The sequence below is a fragment of the Lipophrys pholis genome, assembly GCF_963383615.2.
Source record: "Lipophrys pholis genome assembly, chromosome: 7".
NCBI lineage: Eukaryota > Metazoa > Chordata > Actinopteri > Blenniiformes > Blenniidae > Lipophrys > Lipophrys pholis.
In genome coordinates, this window is record NC_137638.1 from 4973568 (window position 1) to 4993517 (window position 19950).

Here is a 19950-nt window from a genome sequence, read left to right on the forward strand (position 1 = left end):
CGTGTCCAAATCCTTCCAAGTCTGGACTTGAAAAGCCGCTTTAACACCCAAGTTACTGCACAGAGCCGGCAGAAAATACCCGACACCAACTCATCTGCTCCTGCTGATCTCATCTGCTCCCCTGATATCTCCGGACATCTGCTAGCTTCAACTCTTATAACTATGGGACGACGCCAACACAAACAGAGCGTAGATCAGTGTGCAGGGTCTCTTGTTTTTCTGCTTTTTTTTTTTCCCAATCCCAGAGTCCATCCCTCCATGATGCGAGCGTTAAATTCTCTGGGAGGCAGCCAAAGCCACCTGCCGCACTTTACGAACTTGTGACTCAAGTCGTATAATGTAGACGGCCATCATCGAGACTGTAACTGCCGTTTGCGATTTATTTACTCAGTTCCATCACAAGTAGTGGACACATGGCAACAGTGAGACCTGAGCCGAGAGATCAGTGGCGCCGCAGTCAAAGCCTTGTTGGTACTGAACATCAGAATGAATGGGTGAATCTGTGAACACATGCACGGCAAAGTCTGTGAAATGGTGCAAACTGAGAAGCAGCTTTTAAGCAGCATTCGCACTGTGGAAGATAAAGATGTTTGAGACATTTTTCCAGTATCAAGTCAAAGGAAAACTTGGGAGCCACAAGGGGAGGTAATAGCAATTGGAGTCTTTTAAAAGAACATTAGAAAAAAAAATTTGATTTAATGTAGACTTTGTTTTATAATGTACTCGCCCATACATTTGCACTTAATCGAAATACTAATATGTAACTGTCATTTGTTTTCGGTTAATGAGCTATAAATGATTTTATTTTTTTACAGAGAGCTCCCTTGAGAGTAATTAGGCCCTTAAGATGAAATGAAACTGTGCACAAGTCAAACACCCAGAGACGGTGAGAAAACCCAAAGACACACACACGAAAAGAAAAACCTCACTGGTTCAAAATACAAAAAAGAAACTGTATTTCACATAAAGTGTGTTATGACTGATTACTTCAATCGGTTTGTAATCGTACAGGCTGCAGTGAGGAGTCACTGAGGTTTAAAACTGTAAACATTTGGGTCCCAGGAACCAGTGGACGAGAAACCAATGGTCTTCATTCGTCCTTTTTGGTTCCCTCACATTATGTCTATCAATGAATTACGGGTTTAAGAGCCAAGCTGTGTAGGTAAGGCGAGAGTCAGAGTTTGGGAAATTCTGAGACCAGCAGAAGAGACGAATGAGACTTATTTGCAAAATTGGATTCATTCATCCATCTTCAATAACCTCAGTCCTTTTGATGGTTGAGGGGGCTGGAGGTGATCTGAGCTAAAGTTTTACAAAAGGCACACAAAAGGAGGTTTGATTCCAAATACAAACAACAGCGCCAACTCATGGCCTGGCATAGTAACTACATCGTTTTTAGCATGTTTTTGTACTGTGGGGGAAAATTGGAGTACCTGGAGAAAACCCAGCATCTTTAAATCTGTGGCCTCTTTTGGAAAAGTTCCCAGTATTTAATCTATACAATATCAGATTAGAAACATCAGAACATAAGACTTGAATCTCAGTGCATTGCCATGGCAACAACTGTGAAATAGTTTAAACAAGTAGTGTGATGAAAGTATGAATGGTAAATTTAATGATGTTTTATTTTAAACTGACTTGTTCGGATTATTTCTGCCTCCGCTGCCACGCAGGGGAAAGAGGAGATCCACACGGGGGATGATGTGAAACTCCGTTAATGCAAAGTGAAACGTTTAAAGTGAAAGGAAAACTTTCCTCACATTTCCTCTCGCTGTCACACACTGATGTGGCGCCAAACTCGGGTCAGTCTTATCAAACACAGGCGCCTCGCTCCTCCTAAACCCTGCCCTCCACTCCTTTCCAGCTTCACTGTGTGGGCTAATCCATGTGTGACAAATACTGTTCAGTTAGCAATATTTTCACCGCAATTACACAGACTTGGACAAGTAATCGTTTGCAGATCAGATTTGGGTTTCCAAAGCTGCTTGATGCTCAGAGTTTGGTCCCAATGGGTGAGAAATTGCATTTATTTGAGAATATTTCACTAAATCAGGCTTATTTGTACCATGTGAATTTGTAAAGCAGAGCACGTTCAGAAGGAAGTGCGTCCCTCTTGCATTTTATTTCAATTGAAAGCCGTTTAATCCTGTGATTGAAGAAAATGTGTATAATAAGAGTCATTTTAAACTAAAAGTTTAAAGTTTAAGAGTGTGTAATCACCTAAAGGTACAGGTCCAAAGTCATCATTTGTAAGTACGAAACATCTCAAATACAATAACTAATAGAAATTGTGTAAAATGGGAGATTTGCATTTCTTCTGAGGCTTTTCTGTGGTTCAATAATTATATTTATTTCAACCAAACCGACTGAATCTGCAGTTCTCTTTACATATCTTAAATGGGATAATTGCTCGACCACCCAGGACGGGGATGGTTAGCACTCACGCCTCACAGCAGGACATCTCCGCTTTGAGTCTGGGCTCGGAGACTTGTGGAGGTGGCATGTTCCTGTGGGTGCGTGGGTTTACTGAGGAAACTCTGTTTTTTTTTCCAGATTGTAGGAGGAAATCAAACAAACCCAAAACGTGTTTCTGTGGGTGATTATTGACTCTAAGGTCCCATTTAAAAGGACAATTTTTCAAATGAAAATGGATTGTACTTTGCATTTTCGTTTCGCTTCAGAAACGTTTCGCGTTTCCATGGCAACGTTCTGAAAACGACGTCCGTTTACACGGCAGAAACACTGAGATCGATGTAATTAGCAGCGCTTCTGCCCGTTACTCAGTACGGAGCCCAAATGTTTCTAGAAAGTGTAGTTTTTACTCGTTTGCACAACGAGGGAGACAAGGGCATTTTCAAAAAGTTCCTTGTGAGCCATTTTCAAGAAGTTGCATTTTCAGTGGCTTCAACCACTGTTGTAGCGTAAACAGGTCCCCAAAACACAATGAAAGTTATTCTATAATCAGATAACTGCTCCTGCAATGATACTGAACATCGTTGTTCTCGAGTATCAACGCTTGACACAACCAGCAACACCAGATGTCGATAATATCTCCTCCTATTCAGTGGAGGTTTACATTATGCAGTGAAACGTGTTATCGCACCAACGTTTAGGAAGTCGACGTCTCACATTGCATAAAGTTTGGTTTTTATAACACTGGTGAAATCGGACATTCTGTTCAGTCCTTGAGTTGGATAAAGTGGAATGGATGACGTAGGGGTGAATGGATCAATCATCTGGTGACTCTTGAGAACAGTAAGATATCTTAGGACTCACTACCAAAAAAAGTTATAGGAAAAAAGAAACAACCACAGAATGGTTAATATTCTTGGGTGATGTCAAATCATTTCCACATGATGTCTAAACCGTTTCCAAACCGAGTTTCACACATTTAAATGCGTGAAACTCAAACACCGCTAGACCCTTAGTGTCTGGGATGGACTTGTTCTTTGTTTGCTGACACTGAAGAGTCGCCTATGTAAAGGCAAAACGACGCGACACAACCGCTTAGCAACAAGCAAAACACAAAACGACTAACTGGGAAGGGTGGAAGAATTTCATGACGTACTTATAAAGGCATACAAAAAAAGATTAACTGACATGTTCTTCGATGTTTCCATACATTTTTGAGAAATTGGTTGATTAATGACAATATTTACAAGAGAATCTAAAGTAAAACTATCAAAGTTGTGTACTGATCATTGATTTTCCCTTCCGGGGAAGATAACAGACCAACTATTAAAGCATTTCGCTGGTCTTTCTCCACAGCACCGATGTTGTCAACCACTGCTCACAAATGGCACGGTCCAATGACCACCACGTGACCGGCAGCGAGGCTGAGAGGTCCTCCAGGCAGGACAGGACACAGTGAGCTGGGGCTGGAGCTGAGCGGTCCATTCATCACAGCTTGTCCTTCAGCGTTATTCTCTCCCGGTAGGCCTGCCGCAGCACTATGGATCAACAGAGGACATGTTTGAACAGGTGACCCAAGGCCACTAAAGTAGGTACAGCAACAGCAGAGTACCATCGGGGTTGGAATATCAAAGGCCATTCATCAGGCATCCAAGGAAAGAAAATGGCTGTGATCTATGTTTTTTGAGAGGCTTTTCCTACACCTACTGGTCCATGACTGGAGCCGGCTCACGTTGCTGGGTTACAATCCTGGCTGCTGTCTTAGTTAATGCTTCCCTCATTCTCCGTTTCTTTCTTTTTTTTTCTTTTTTTTTTTTAAATCAACCACAACAGGAATCATGCAAGAAGAAGATAACAGTAACCTGCAAATGCTCACATCAGCAAATCACTGAGAGTCAAAAAGAGCTGAGGGGGCAAAATCATAGGCAGAATTACACAGATGACACTTCACAAAAAGAAGATGAGTCTACATCCATGCGAGGAGCTGTGAGAGCTTCCATCAACCCATCAAGGGCTGGAACAACATGCACACAATGCTTCTGCTCCCTCTTCATTTCGATGTAATGCCTCGTGACCTGCAGACACACGTGGAAAAAAGGGAAGTTGTAAATTCTGCCTGTTCCAGTGGACAAAAATACGCAAACCTTGCAAACGTGAAAAACGTGGACGCCAATCTTGCCACAGGTCTTAGTGTGACATGAATGTCACAACCAAGAGTACATGACTTTAAGAAACTGAGTTTAGCAGTATGCTACCAATGCTTAACTCCTGTTTTACCACAAATTATTTTCAATTATCAAGGACGCACCGACACCGACCCAAAACACAATAGCATGTAGCACAGCCTCGGAGTTATGTGCTGAGCAGTTCAACTAATACTGCTGGTCCAAATGTCTCTGGTGATTAGGTTGGTGGTGTTGTTGGAACTATCTTTCGCCTCCTCTTGATATTTTGGTAGAACATAGCTTACAGTGTGTTTTACTTATGTAATGTTCATTCATGTTAAAGAATCTCCAAACCACTGACGACGCTCATGCTCTCTTGTCCACCTGCTGGTGACGTCACGTGATCCTCGCCTGGTTGTATCTGGGATCTTTTATGAGTATGCCGTGCAGTTTGAAAACCGGATACTGGTGTCGGTGCATTCCTATCAATCATATTTACCAATATGTTAGAAAATAAGATCCTGCCTCAACAGCAGTTGAAGCTAAACACTGACAGCCTGACAACCAAAATAAGTCGGATACTCCTTTGGCATCAGCTGCCATAAAACCATATTAATGGTGGCTGTGGCTCAGTGGTCAGCTCTCAATCAGAATTGCACCACCTGGTGTGGATATGACTTTTCCAAGCAGAACTGCTACAGTGTTGTGTCTAATTCAATACAACTAACTTAGTAAACTCACCGTTATTTTTATTTTTTTTTATTTTATTATTTTTATTTTTTTTAAATTGTAGACCTGACACATGAACAGCTTCACTGGACTCGTCCATTCTGCTTTCTAACTTGCAATAAACTTAGACTGCTATGATCCATTTTTTCAGAGAATGTAACTCAATCCAAGTTACAACTGGAAAGCAGCATCAGTGTCACTACTTTATTTGCACCAGGAATCCAATTTATTCTCCATCTGTTCTCAAACTGACATTTTCACACTGACCCTGACTGATCGCAGCATCACACATCAGAGGTTGTGTAGCCCAAAACATTGAGTTCACCAATAAATCTATATTGCCATCTATAAAGCCATGCCGGCATGGCTAATATGAACGGGGTGGTTGGGAACAGGCAATGTACAGAATAATGACAGTCCTTCACCTTGGTTTCAATGACTGGAGTCTGAAGGATTCACTTGGAAACTGGAGTCATTCAAAAGTCCATTTACTTGAGATCAGCTGACATAGATTTCAGCCATGACCCATACATCAACAGGACATGTTTCCCGATAACAATATTGAATTCCCTCCGACTTGATAAGAAACCAGGCTTTGCCTTTCACTCGACTCCGATTCTGTAAAAGCTCACACCTTAGATGCTATCCAATATGTACTTTCAATGTCGTATAAATAAAATGTACACGGGTCTGTGTTTATGTGTGGGTTTCCTAATTGTGTGTGTGCGTGCTTGCGTATGGGCACGCTCACACGTCCCCTGGACGGTCTTACGGCTGCTTGGTGGTTTGCTAAATAGGATGCTATCATAAAGCAGCCTTGTAAAAAGCTCATCTGGTGCACACCATCTGTAAACACAGATATGGAGAAGTTCATGGAGCCGGTGCGGCCTGACATCTCTAAATTTGGAGTACGTTACCGCACGGATGTGGTGCCAGCATTCAATCTGCAGCAAAAAGCCAAATTAATGCTGCGTTTTTTTTTTTAATGAAGACCGTGTTCTCTTCGAGAGTAATTGCCACATACTACAAAAGTGATTAATTAGACTTTGCAGGTATAAATACTGTGTTCACTTAGGGCACTTGTAGGAATCCTTAAACCTCACAGAAACAAAATGACATTGGATTATTAGCTATAAATATTCTGGCACAGATTCATTTATCACTTTAGGACAGCTGCTCGAAATAGGTTGATATTGCTGTGTGTTGCGCCCTGGCTGAAGGACAAACCAGGAAATTACAAATAAGCCAGCTCCCCATTTCCGAATATAACCAGACCATAACTGCTGCAGTTCTAAAACAATTAATCTTGAATCAAACAAAGCTTTCATTCATCCATCTTCTTTACAACTCTGGGGTCTTCAGTCACTTCCAGCTAACTCCAGCTGAAGGCATCAGACTCCCTGAACAGGTCACATTCACACCTCAAACATGCTTTTAGACTGTGGAAGGAGACGACACAAAATCCTGCATGGAGAACAAGATTTTAGAGCTTCTGACATTTTTTTTATTGTTTCTCCTCTTTTCCCATATCTCCCTTTCCTTGTGTGTGGTGGGCGGAGTCTACATGACTGACTCTCAGTCATGTCTGCATCAATCTCTCAATCTCTGCATCAGCAACATTCATCACGATTCATCTTTATCAACCCCCCCCCCCCCCCAAGTGTAAAGACTCTTCTGCCACCGATCGCCAGATCGTCCGTATTACTTGGTATTACCACGTGGTTTCGCCTTCACTGCGGCTCCCCCTCCCGCCCGGATCTCCGTGTGGAAAAACTCAACTATCCTCAGCTTCAACTGCTTAATTATCCTCAGATCACAGTCTCTTTGGAACGGCCTGCTCCTCACCATCATCTGTTCCTCCACCCTGTCATCATCAAACTCGTATTAAAAACCCTTCTTTCAACGACTTAGACCCCGTTTACAAACAACGTTCTGAAAATTGACGTCCTTATACACAAAGATAGAACGCCAAAACACAAGATAGTGCAGTTTGTTTTTTAAATAATGAAATTAGACACATTCGCAAAGAACAATTTGCTATAAAGGTTAACAGCAGGAATAAACGGACATTCGTAAGGACAGAAGACGAACTGGATGCTATAACAGTGACTATAACTACCAAGTCCCAGGAGAATATGGACTGGAAGTTATGACACTGCAAGCAAACATGTTGTTATTGTCGATCTACTCACGCATGTGCACAATAACTATTTCCTACGGCCGTGGTGCACATGAGCAATAGCACATTTCCACAGTCGACTCAATACTGAGCCAGAGTGTTTCTAGACGGTCTCGTTTTTGCCCGTTTACACGGCAATGAAGCCCGAGCACTTTTGAAAAGTCCCACTTTGGGAGACATTTTCAAAAAGTTGTGTTTTTTTTTTTTTTTTTTTTTTTTTTTTTTTTTGCCCTTGTCCTGTTCGGCAGCTTGGGCCAACAATATGATGTGATTGAGAGCCTTCGGAGTCAGAACAGTTTTTGGTCTTGCAACAGGGAGAGACCTGGAGTCTCCTCCTGTTGCCTTCTCCGTCAGAAGCTGGCATGGCTGCCGTACACGACCGGGGGGGAACGCACAAAGAGAGAGAGAAGAGAAGAGAGAGAAGAAAGTCGAGGGGGGAGGGGGGAGGGGGGTGGGGGGAAGGGGATAACATACAATGTCCTTGTTGTGCTACATATATTATTTGCAATAATCACACTCATCCAAATACTTTCCAACTGTTATTAGATTGAACCAGCCTGAGCAGCTCTATCTAGACAGTAAGATGATTTCCTAGATTTAACCAGCCTGAGCAGCTCTATCTAGACAGTAACGTGAAGCAGGAACATGAAATAACAAAGAGGCAACAACAAAAGAGGAACATGATTTTTAAAGTTTGAGCAAATGATGACAGACAACAAGCAACTTCAGAAGCACCTTTCGTGAGGAGTGAAAGTGTGTGTGTGTGTGTGTGCGTGTATGTGAGTGTGTGTGGCTTGTCCACTGGGTGTGGCCGGAACTGTTGTGGGGGGACCCGTGGTGACACCCCGGGGTCCGAGGCCACCGCGCCCGGACACCGCCACCCCGGCAGACAGAAGCCCCCCAGGCCCGGGGAGACCCCAGCGAACCACCCCAGAGAGCCCCGCCCCCGCCCAAAAAGCACCCGACGGAGAATGCAGAGAGGAAGTTGTGTTTTTAGTGACTCTGAGCACCGTTGTCATTTAAACCGACCCCCAAAATGCAACGAAAGTTCAACATTGTCACTCGAAATCATTAGCGTTTAAACAGGCCCTAATTCTCTGTGTCGTTGCTCTCGGCCTTAACAGGAGAAAATACAAGCTCAATGCAAAATGACCAATTACTACACCAACAAAAGTTATGTTCCATAATTATCAGAAGTGATGCCGAAATTAGGAAATGAACAACTAAAATTTTAAGTTTATTTATATCTACTCCCTTTGAGATAAAGCGTCTTGTTTTAGAGGTGGTCCGAAAAACACCACAATCATTCACATGCAACACAAATATACTTGCTTATATCCTGCATTTAGGCAGTCTCTTACCTGACAACAAAAGAAAATCCCATTTTGACTGATACATTTCCAATGCTGACTGTATTTCATTCAGATTTACATTTTTTTATGAGGTACAACTACGGCAGCACCTCGTCTTCGTGTGTGAACTTTGTTGTTAAGAAGACGGCAAAAAGTCCTTTTAGATTTGGCTTCTCTTTAAGGTTTTTACCTCCGTTGCTGGTCCAAGAAAAAACAAGCCTGTACCACTGGCCTTGAAAGCGAAAGACACAGACCTGAGGTAGTGGCTCGTTGCGAATTACACCCATTCATCTATCTAAGATAATGCTTTATCAGATTCAGGGTCAGGAGGGGCTGGTTACACTCAGGGTGGGTCGCCACTTCAGAGGGCAAACATAGAGACAGACGTTCATACACACTCACAATCACATCTGAAGGGAATATACTAGAGGCACCAATTAACGAATGGGAACTGTGTCAATGCGGGTCAGACTGGCACAACGTGGCCAGTTTAGCTCAAGACTGTTCAGAGGGACTTATTTTTGTGGCGGCCTTATGCTCCTCTGGGGAGTGATGGGGTTAAGCATGTACCGATCGACTTCAAAGTGATGTTTTGGACCGTGGGAGAACTCCTAAGTAACTTGAAAACAAGTAAACTCAACAAAGAGACTCTTGAGCAGACTGAAATTCTGTGTTTTTTTACTGTGAGGTGAGAGCATTAACAACTACACCGCTTTTATTTTTTCGTGTGACGTTCTACCAATCAATTTGATGGACAGACAGCATTTCGTCATGTTAGGTTTGTATCTGCATCCCTGTAACTTAATCATTTTTGGTCCGTGGGCGGCTGTGGTAAAGTAGTTGTCTTTCAATAGGAAGGTTACAGGTTTGATTTCCCATCTCGCCCTGTCCATATGCCGAAGTATCCTTGAGCAAGACGCTGTTCCCAATGGATGGACTGAGCGCCTTGGACGGCAGCAACATCTACTGGTGTGTGAACGGGTGAATATGATTAACAGTGTGAAGAGCTTAGGGAGCGACGCGTGGTAGAAAAGCACCTATACAAGTGAAATCCATTTACCACTGAGATTTTATTATAAAAAGTTTTTCAAAAGTGGTTGGTTTTGAGGTTTACCTCTTGTATCCCTCTCCTCATTGGCTACCAACTCGTTCACTCATTGTTGACATGCATATGGATATTTACCAGTTTAGCTCTCCCTCTGACCATTGTACATCACTGGTGGTCGGAGTTTGTCGCTGCACGTCAGTCATAATCACACATTCACAAACTCAATCTGGCCGCCATGCCATTTGTTCCCCATTGGCAAAAAGTCAGAGCCAGAGACGAATCTACCAATCACAAGATTGGAAGAAAACCCATTGCACCACCTGAGTCACCATTTCTGAGAAAATAAGCCTCGTCGTTTTTATTTAATTTTTTTTTTTTACAGAAAAACTGTTTACTTTGCCAAAGCATTTTTGTCATCATTATACAGTGTACTGAATCCTCCGCCTACCACATTTCAATCCCAAGCATTTCTCACCCTCAGGGAGGCTATGTCCTCATGATACACACACACACACAGATTGCAATATTTAAAAAGAAAACCTGCTCGGTCGGAGTCTAGACGGGACAGTGAAATGAAGACGTGTGGATCAAAGAGCACGACTGATTGGATCTGCTGACTGAGATGGATGAAGAGTATCTGCAGCTTTGTTCCATAGTTCAGCACCGTGACAGAGCAGTTCCCTTCTCACCCTGTCCAGATTGCCCTCCCTCCACAGATTAAGTGGGATGGAAGAGATCATGTTCATCCAGGACAGATTAGCCCATCATGACTCAAGCATTTTTTTTTTTAAGTCTAATAACAGTTGCTTCTTGGGGAAAATGGCAAAGTTGAGAGTGAAGGAGCAGAGAGAGCACGGACCACTTAAAATGTCATGTTTTGAGCTGCTCGTGGATTATACTGCGTCGCTGCTGTGGGGCTGTGTATACTAAGCTTTATGTTACATAAATGAGCTAGACACATCAATGTTTTTATGTTGTGCCAACAAATCAGTAGTTACATTATGTTCAATTCGAAAAAAGAAAATCGAAAGCTGCAGCCTGTAGTTCTCGTTGCAAACTGGGGAAACAAAACATGCTGAAAGCAACACATTCCACCAAGTTATTACCAACCTATAGAGCTCCTTTGGCTAATGCACTCACAAAGTGATGCACAGCTACAGATTCCTTACCCTTTTTTCACTATCTTTTTGCTCTTTTGAGGTTTGAAAAACTCCTGAAAAACTTTCTGTACAGCTGCTGTTTTATCATCTTCATTAGATGGCTGTTGAATCTGTAATTTGTTAAAAGCTGTAACCTGGAAAACAGATTATTATTTAAATTTTAAGTTGCAATGACTTTCTGCGGTCGCCCATGTGAAATGGAGCACCAACAGGACTGTTCATACCTGGGAAATAAAACGGAGACGGATGCAAAACAAAAGTGACATAGTGATGCGAAAACGTTCCAGTTCAGGGGTTGTCAACAAAACACTGATCACAAAGATACTAAAGTGTTTCTCAGAGCTGAATCAGGTGGCAATTTCTGGGGATTTTATCTGCATCAGTAACTCCTTACACGTTTACAGACTGACTAATGTTTAGTCCGACATATCAGTGTGAAGTTTGCTGCCGTCAGCCATTTTTGCAGACATCTCTCTTTGGTGGTTTTTGCCATCTCGAGCACAGGCAGATTACATTCCTCACATGGTCCTACTAACGGAAAAATCCTTCTATAGGACACCGTGACTGCGCTGCTGCATTCGCAAAACAGCATAAACCTACAAATCCATATGACAGAGTAGCTAGAAGAAAGAAAAAAAAAAAAAGAAAAGAAAAGCTGAATGGCTCAGCAGCGTTCAGCCCCACAGCGGACAGAGGAACCCAATGAGCTGCAGGGGCTGATTGCTGACTACATTAAGCTTCTTAGGCGGCGTGCTGATGAATACACTCGTTGAAATGTGAAGGTAATAGTCTTGACATAGCCAAGACATAACTCACAGACTGTACCTGCAGAGTCCCCAAATGACAGCGCACCCACGTACGAGCCAGTCCAATATGAAAGAGGACTTTGCTTTTATTACCATGATCATTACTGTATATCATTTCTGAATGTACGGCCATTTGGTTTCATTTAAATGTAAATCTGGGCACTGAACTGCGCACGTCGTCACCCGCAGCAGCCCGACGATGATGATTCATTCCGGGATCGGCAGGGAAAATGTAAGAGCCCCTTTACTTTCTCTGAGGGAAAATAACAGATTTGACCTTTGTCTGTTTTCATGAAAGCCCTGTGCACAGCCAAATAAAATAAAATAAAAAAACCTTGATGTTTTTCTTCCCCCCCCCCAACGAAAACAAAAAGTATCCTGTTGTGTGCATCCTTTGTACTACGCTGTCTCTCTTTTTCCGTCCGTCTCTTAATTCCCCCACCTGAAGAGCAAGGACAGAGACGCGCAGTCCTGCGAGCACAAGGTCGAGGTTGAAGCGAAGCCTGGGGGGGGGGGATTGACAAGTCCACATGTCAAGTGAGGCTGTGGTGACGGGTAACGGAGCGACAAGGCGTCGCTCGCCATGTGGGGACGGTTAATGCAGTGAGACTCTGACACAACTCTGCATGTGTGGAGAGGATTTGGCACCGTTTGCGGCTTATGATTATCAACTGGGATACGCCGATACCAAGACTAGCATTGGGTCCAATACTGCCCGAGGTACTCATAAAAACCTCCCGGTGAGTATTATGTGAGGTACTGCGTCACCAACGTCCGTCCATTTAACTGCTCAGTTCGTAACTGCAAGCCGTGCTACATGCTACATGCTAAAGAGTTTCAGGACTCATACACCAGTGACGCTACATGTTAAACATGATTAAAATCTGACTGATACGCTCAGTGAGCTGGAGCATGTGTGTGTGTGTGTGTGGGGGGGGGGGGGGGGGGGGTCTCTACGGTACGCATAAGACCACACATAGTTGTTACGCACTGTTCTATGCATACCGTGGACTATACGGCTGTTGGAGGTATGCGTAGCGTCGTACAAAGAAGCTGTACAGAGCTGATTTGGGGCAGCGCAGAGTCTTCGCATATACTTTGCGTATGGAGTATGAATTAGGCTTTATCGCCTTTAATGAGTACTTGTACTGGTACTCTGTATCAACAAGTAGTTAAACTAGTACTCATCCTTTATAAACGTGGCATCGGTGCAGCTCTATTTATGAAATGAGTTGACCACCAGGGGCCGGGCGCATGTGCATGCACGCCGAATAAAGAATGCGACTCCTCCAGCAAGGTAAACAATAGCTGCTCCCAACTCTGATATCCTTGTAATCGTATAGAGCATTAAGCAAAACTTACAACAGGGCATGTTGAATTACTAATAAATGAACCGGATGACTTCTGAAATCCTTAGTGAAATATCAGGTAATCTGCTTCCTTATTACATTTCTTATTCTACACACAACCCTTCCTCCTGGCGAATCACGTATCCCATAAATTAATCATCAAATCCCTAATAAATGCACCTGCATGCCAAACAAAATCAACAAGAGCTTCATATGGAGCCGGGTTACCAGTTATATCACAGATCAGAGCACTCGGGTATTCTTTTTGCATGTAGAGTTGACTCGGAGACAAATATGTGCTGCTAGTCACTCCTTGATCTATAGGAGTGTGAAATCACAGCTTGCATCTCTCGTGCGTTTTATCAGAATTGTGAGACACACTCGAGAAGCCATTTAAAAGTTCCCCCCCCCCCCGGGCCACGCCATTCTCACGGCGTTACCCGTGGAGGAGCTGTCCTCCGTGACCCCCTCGCGTGAGTCTCGTTCTCGGCCAGCGAAGGGCCACGAACATCAACCATAGATCCTCGGGAGCTTAAATCTCGCCGAGTGTGAGCCGGCGCTGTCGAATCCTAATGCGCCTGCCTGGCTGCTGCTGTTTGGTTCATGGAGTTAACCTTGTGGGAAAATGTCCGTGCGACACCCGTCGCTACATTTATGGCCTCAGAGTTGATGTGACATGCGAAGAATTGAGAACATGGAAGGCGGTGGGCGTGTATTTATAGAGCTGGTAGAGTGCACAAATGGTTCCTCTGATTGTGTCACATACAAGGTTAATGAATGAATAAACGTTTTCACATTCGAGCACTGACTCCAGGTATTCCTGGAGGCAACACGTTTAGATTTTCTGACAGCTTTGATGATACTATATATATATATATATATATATATATATATTTAATAATTTACAACGTTAATAGACAGGTTTCTTCTATAAACTGGCAATTCATTTAAAACTAAGTATGTCATTTTCTTTTCATGTTGCTAATAATACAGGAAATCTGAAGTCTGAATGTAGACAATGTCTGTTCTGCCTTCTTAAGAGAACTCGATGGGCACGACCGCCTCAAAGCGCAGACGTCCCACATTCGAGTTTGGGCTCGGGAGTCCATTCGTTGCAGTAGCATGCATGTTCTAACTATGGGTTTTCTCCAGATACTCTGGTTCCAAGGTCAACTGGATGGATGGATGGATGTCCGTCAGCCTTCTAGACATAAAGATCCTTCACATTCCAACAGTACAGTCATTTCCACCCTACCGACTGAATAAATGAGCTTCTGGCTGCTCATAGGTAGGATGCTTTGAGCTTAGAGGTCTCGAAACACTTAAACAATTGTGCCACATTGAAGCTGCCTTAAAAAGTGCTTGACGGCCATCGCGTGCAGTGCGAGGTTGAGTGTCCTGCTCAAGGACACTTCAACACGTGGACAAATTGTTTTACCAGCTGAGCCACGGATGCCACAAAATGGAATAAATAGAGCACGATAAGTGGAAAAACACATAAAAGTCCTTTTTATATCATCATTGTAACTGAAAATCTAGGCATTGAGACTCTCTCAAAGGGTCACGTCAGAAAAATAAGCGGTCCTCGTGTGGTTTATAAATTACAGTCACGACTGAAAGTTCCAATTCGCTCACTGGGGATTGCCATATGTCGGCATTGGAGTCCTAAGCAGAGAGATCTGTGATGCAGCAGTGAAGGCTCACTTATAGTTTGTGAAGTAGCATTAGCTCCGCCGCCGCACTGTGACGGTGAATTTGACTATGAGCCCGGAGAAGTGGCAGGCTTTTGCTCACTTCAGCCCCAAACAGAAACGGGTGTGGTGGAGATTTAGATCTTTCTGCAGGTTTACGGTCCATTTATTTTGTTATATTTCTAGATGCAAAGATAAAATTGTTCCTGCAAGTTGATGAGGTTTCAGTTATTGTAATGAGAAGGAAAATATTTAAAGTCGACAGTCTGTTTACATACATTTCAAAGCGTCGTCATTCAGTTTTACCATTGTCTTTTGCCCAGCATACGTGTACGGGGGTGTAACCAATTAATTGTTAAAATCATTTTGCCTCCATAACATTAGGTAGTAAAATGCGCTTTATCGGGACACTTCCAGATGACATGAGACGTCACAAACAGCCAGAAGAGAGCCAGCATGTCAGCCAAGTACTTCTGTTTCAGCTCCTGCTTTTTAGATATACTGAATATTCGTATTGTTATTTGGCAAAAAGCACTCCTGGTCACTGGTTAATGGAGAGCCTGTAAGTTGGCAACAAGCATGACAACGGAGAACTTTTACACTTTGCAGTCAGACCTCCTCTATTTTTTCTATCTTCTGCCCACTTTTGTAATGTAAAGAGTATTTGTTGGATATTTCGCTCCAACCTTCGATCCAGCTCAATAGAAATCAAATTGAGGTCCAAATTGACAGAAGTGCTTCAAAGGACAGAAAAGTAAAAAGAAAACGCCACACAATTCCTTCACTTTTAGTGAATTTTCAAGGTCTCCAGCCATGAAATACCCGATTATGCTGAACATGCAATATTCTGACCATCATTATTCACATGGACTTAACTGAGAAGCTGCATTGAATCGCTGAAGTGATGTTAAAAACTTATCATTGGTGAAGTTAAAGCTAATGGAAGAAGCTCTCAAGCTGCATCATGAGAAGGTTTGTCTTGATGGGTTCTCTCGGCCTTGCCTTCACTAAACGTCAATTTTTGTTTTCTCCCCCAAAACTTGTTTTTCAGCTTCATAAAAGGGGCAATAATAAATCATTGAGTTACTCCCTTAATGTCTCATACCTCATAAATATATGCAACCAGCTGGAGGGAAGCTACAGGAAGAAATCAATCTGATGTACTTTCATCATTCCTCACCTCCTTTTGAACATATGGTCTGCATAGTTTAGGTGTTTTTTTACGTCCGCACAGCATGCCGTGTCAAAATTTGGACACAATGTGATAATAATGCAAAACATAATCATCATCCAAACACATTTCAGTGACAAGATATTAAAGAAAAAAAGAAAAAGCTCCTCCACAGAGTATTGCGGAGCGCGAAGCACAGCCATGATCAGTGGAGTCATGATGCTGCAAGAACCTATCGCCGCTGCAGTCGGTCCAGCTCCACAGGCTGCCGTACACTCCGTTTAAAACGTGCATGGAAGCTACATTATCATATAGGATTGAAAACCCGCCTCTGTATGAGCCCACCTACATTTCCAAGGATGTGGAAAGTCTGTTACGCACTGCTGACTTTAAAGTGGGTAAAATGTGGAGACGTGAATCCGGAGTTAAGTCGTAAGATCCACCAGAACAAAAGCAGACGAGTTGTGTGCTTGTCCTGTAACATTCTCAAGTCTCTGCATTGGAAATATAAACAAAAGCGTGTTTTCAACATACGCATCCTTCAAAAAAAAATTTTTTACAGACTCCAAACACACAGCCACTTTAAATTCATAAAACATCCTTCTTTTCTAAACTTTCTAAACATGATGTCAGAATATGGCATTATGCAATACGGGTTTTCAAAAAGGGTTTCATAGCGAGAAGTAGACAACAGTGAAGATACAGCATTTTTATTTTGTTCCGAGATAAAAAGAACCTTCATTTCTACTGAAATCAGACACATTCTAGAATTTACTACAGATATATGAAAAAAACTGCACTTTGCTACTGTATTTTGAATAATAGTCGGTGTGTGCATCAAATCGCTGGGGGGGGGGGGGGGGGGGGTCCACAATCTTACAATCTTTCTTGTCAGCAATTTTGAGGGATGACAAAGAAAATATATTGGGCGCCATTGATAACAAGGGTTTTCAATTGGTAAAGATAGATTTTGAGTCCTTCCTATCATGTGTCACAAACATTTGCTTATAGTGGAGTCTGTGCTCTCTCTCTCTCCCTCTCTCCCTCCCTCTCTCCAGGATCTCTGACCGTGGAACTGCAAGTCCGTGGTCTGAACCTCCTGCCCCGATCCCTCTGCAGTGAGTGGATTAATGTCTGTTTGCCTGTTGCTCTCTGTCTCTGTCCTCTCCTCCTTTCCCCTCATGTCAACTGGAACAGCAGAAAATCGTCTCCGAGTCTGGCTCTGCAGGTTTTGTCCCATTAAAATCAAGTATGTACTTTCCACAGTCTCCTCTGCTTGGTCATGCAGGGTCTTTTGGGGTTTTTCTCTGTAAAAATGCTTTAAAATGACTGTTGTATTTATTGAGATAGAAATACATTTTAAAAAATGTGTTTATTTGAATTGAGTCCAATGCATTATCCAATTTTATTCAAATTGGAGCATCTGGTGTAGATTGGTGAAGGCAGATATAGCCAAACCACAGTAACTGGAGAAAACCTCCAGAAAACTAGAACACCTCCAGTGGAAACATGCAAACTCCAAAACCCGGAATCAGATGAGGAATGCTCCAAGTTGTGATGTAAGAGTGCACTGGAGCATAAAAAACAAAACATATATATATATATATATATATTTCTGTTTTCACTGCTTTACACAAAATGTGGCACCTCTTGCTGCCCTGAAAGAAAACCGTTGCAGGTGCATCAGTGGCAAGATGCTTCACTCATTTAAATGCACGTCCTGCACAAGAATCCGCCCTGACACTGTCCACTTCACCACAGGAGGGGCTCGTTTAAAAAAAAAAAAGAAGAGGAATCTGTACTGCAACTCTTCCTGGGAAAACGCACCAGCGTGCCTGTTGCTCAGGCGTGCCTGCATCAGAATCCAAGAACGCAGCGGGGTTACGGTGATGGATTCATTAAAAGCGGAGTTTCAATTTAAAAAAAAAATAAAATAAAAATGGGAGTATTGATGATGTTTTAATGGAGAAATGTTAAGGATAAACAATGTGGTAACTTGAGTATGCGAGCCGTGATCGGATCAATCGATAGGCTATCAGGAGGTCCGCTGCGCATCGGGAGGAGGAGGATCACATAGTGGGGGGAAAAGAAAAACGCACGCGGAAAATCCAACGTGAAAAGGTGGAGTAATTACAAACCTTCAGCAAAAAATAGTCACAATCTCTACAAGTGGAGTGTAATCACAGGGAAAGGAATATTTTTTTTTAATTAAAGCAAGTCGGGTGGGGGAAAAAAAGCGCAAAGCAGAAGTGACACCCAAAGTAGCCGCGCGCGCACACACACGCGCTTACCTTTGCAGATCACGGTGGTCAGGCAATAAATTAGCAGCAGGATGGCCGTCATGAAGAGGTAACGTCCACCCATGCCGACGCGCAGCTCTCCACGGATCCGCTATAGAGGTGACGGCGCTCCGGGTCCCCGGTGCCTCCTCCTCCTCCGAGCCCCGGCTGCGCAAGTTCCTCCTGTAAACCAGGCAGAGGGGCAGTTTGGCTCTCCTCCGATGGGCAGAGAAGAAGACGAAGAAGCGGCAGCAGCGCAGGGAGAAGTGAGACGCTCTGGACTGTGGATCGGGGGAGAAGAAGACGCATCTTCACTTCACTTTTGCTGTGCGCGTGTGCGCAACGGGGGAGACGGGCGCTCCGAGTTTGCCCCCCGTTTCTTCCAAGGCATCGTCACCATCATCCCGGAGCCTGCGGTGCGTTAACCAATGGCAGGGAGAGGAGGCGGAGGGGAGGAGACCGAGTGGTAGGACTAACATGTGGGACTGATCAGAAAGATTTGCGCCTCACTCGAACGCAGCCTTCACAACTCCACTTCAGCTTCACGCTCACGAAAGCATGCAGGGAGTCCAAATTGTACTGTTTTTTTTTTTTCTTTTCTTCTTAGAATCGCTTAATTTGATGAAAGGCAGTGGAATCAGTGTGTTTCTTTTAACTATTTAGGGTCACTCACATAGAATGCAAAGAGTACAATGGCACCTCTCACAGATTCATTTAGGCATTTCAGGTTTGTCTTTTATTCAGATTCTTAAGAACCTTAAACAGTCACTGTTACCAATGAAGTCACTTAATGAAGATTGCTTTTACAATTAAATGCACTTTTTTTTTGCCTCTGCTGCATTAAAAGGTGGACAAAGCAAAGACAGGATTCAAGCTTAATTATGAAATTAGGTTTTAAAGTAGCCAGGGGAAAATAAATCTTCCACTTGGTTCATCCCTGTAAAGTTTCGTATTCCTTTATATGGGTCTTACAGCCCAGGCAGGGCATCACCCATCTAGAATTTGTACCTTATGATGATGAATATGAAGATAATCTGTAAAGATTACTTAACATTTTTAGACAAATTACGAAGTTTAATTTGTCACAGGGATTATTCTTAACGCTATAATCCACCCAAATGAGCCCAATTAGCTTCCTTAACATTTTATTCAATCGTCATTGACACCAAAGTGTGTATTTCCTCCCACAGTCCAAAAACGTGTGTGTGTGTGTGTGTGTGTGTGTGTGTGTGTGTGTGTGTGTGTGTGTGTGTGTGTGTGTGTGTGTGTGTGTGTGTGTGTGTGTGTGTGTGTGTGTGTGTGTGTGTGTGTGTGTGTGTGTGTGTGTGTCTGCTGATTTTTGCCAATGCTGCACAGAAATTCTTTGTAATGGTGGAAGAAAAGTCTGCCATAAGCGATCTATCGGATACTTCTGATAACCATACCTCTTGGATGATTACTGGCATAAGCTGCCAGAAAGCAGAGAACTAGGGCTTTATGGTGTGTTAGATCATTATTACAGTTTCCCCCCCTGAGGACTTCTGCAGGACGGCCATCCAATCACATACAAGATTTGCCATCATGGTGCAGATTTTACAAAAAGAGCGACTCAGTTTAAGGTAAAAAATGC

The 19950-nt window shown here is 43.1% G+C and overlaps 1 protein-coding gene across 2 annotated transcripts in view; it reads right to left on the bottom strand.

Annotated features, from left to right (window-relative positions):
• Positions 1-18747, bottom strand: part of unc5db (unc-5 netrin receptor Db) — a 261092-nt gene extending 242345 nt beyond the window's left edge. For both annotated transcript variants that reach the window (XM_080468237.1, XM_080468236.1), the window contains exon 1: positions 18354-18747. In XM_080468237.1, the coding sequence (XP_080324363.1) occupies positions 18354-18426 (73 nt within the window). In that variant the 5' untranslated portion in view covers positions 18427-18747. The remainder of the gene's footprint in view (positions 1-18353) is intronic.
• Between the last annotated feature and the right edge of the window lie 1203 nt (positions 18748-19950).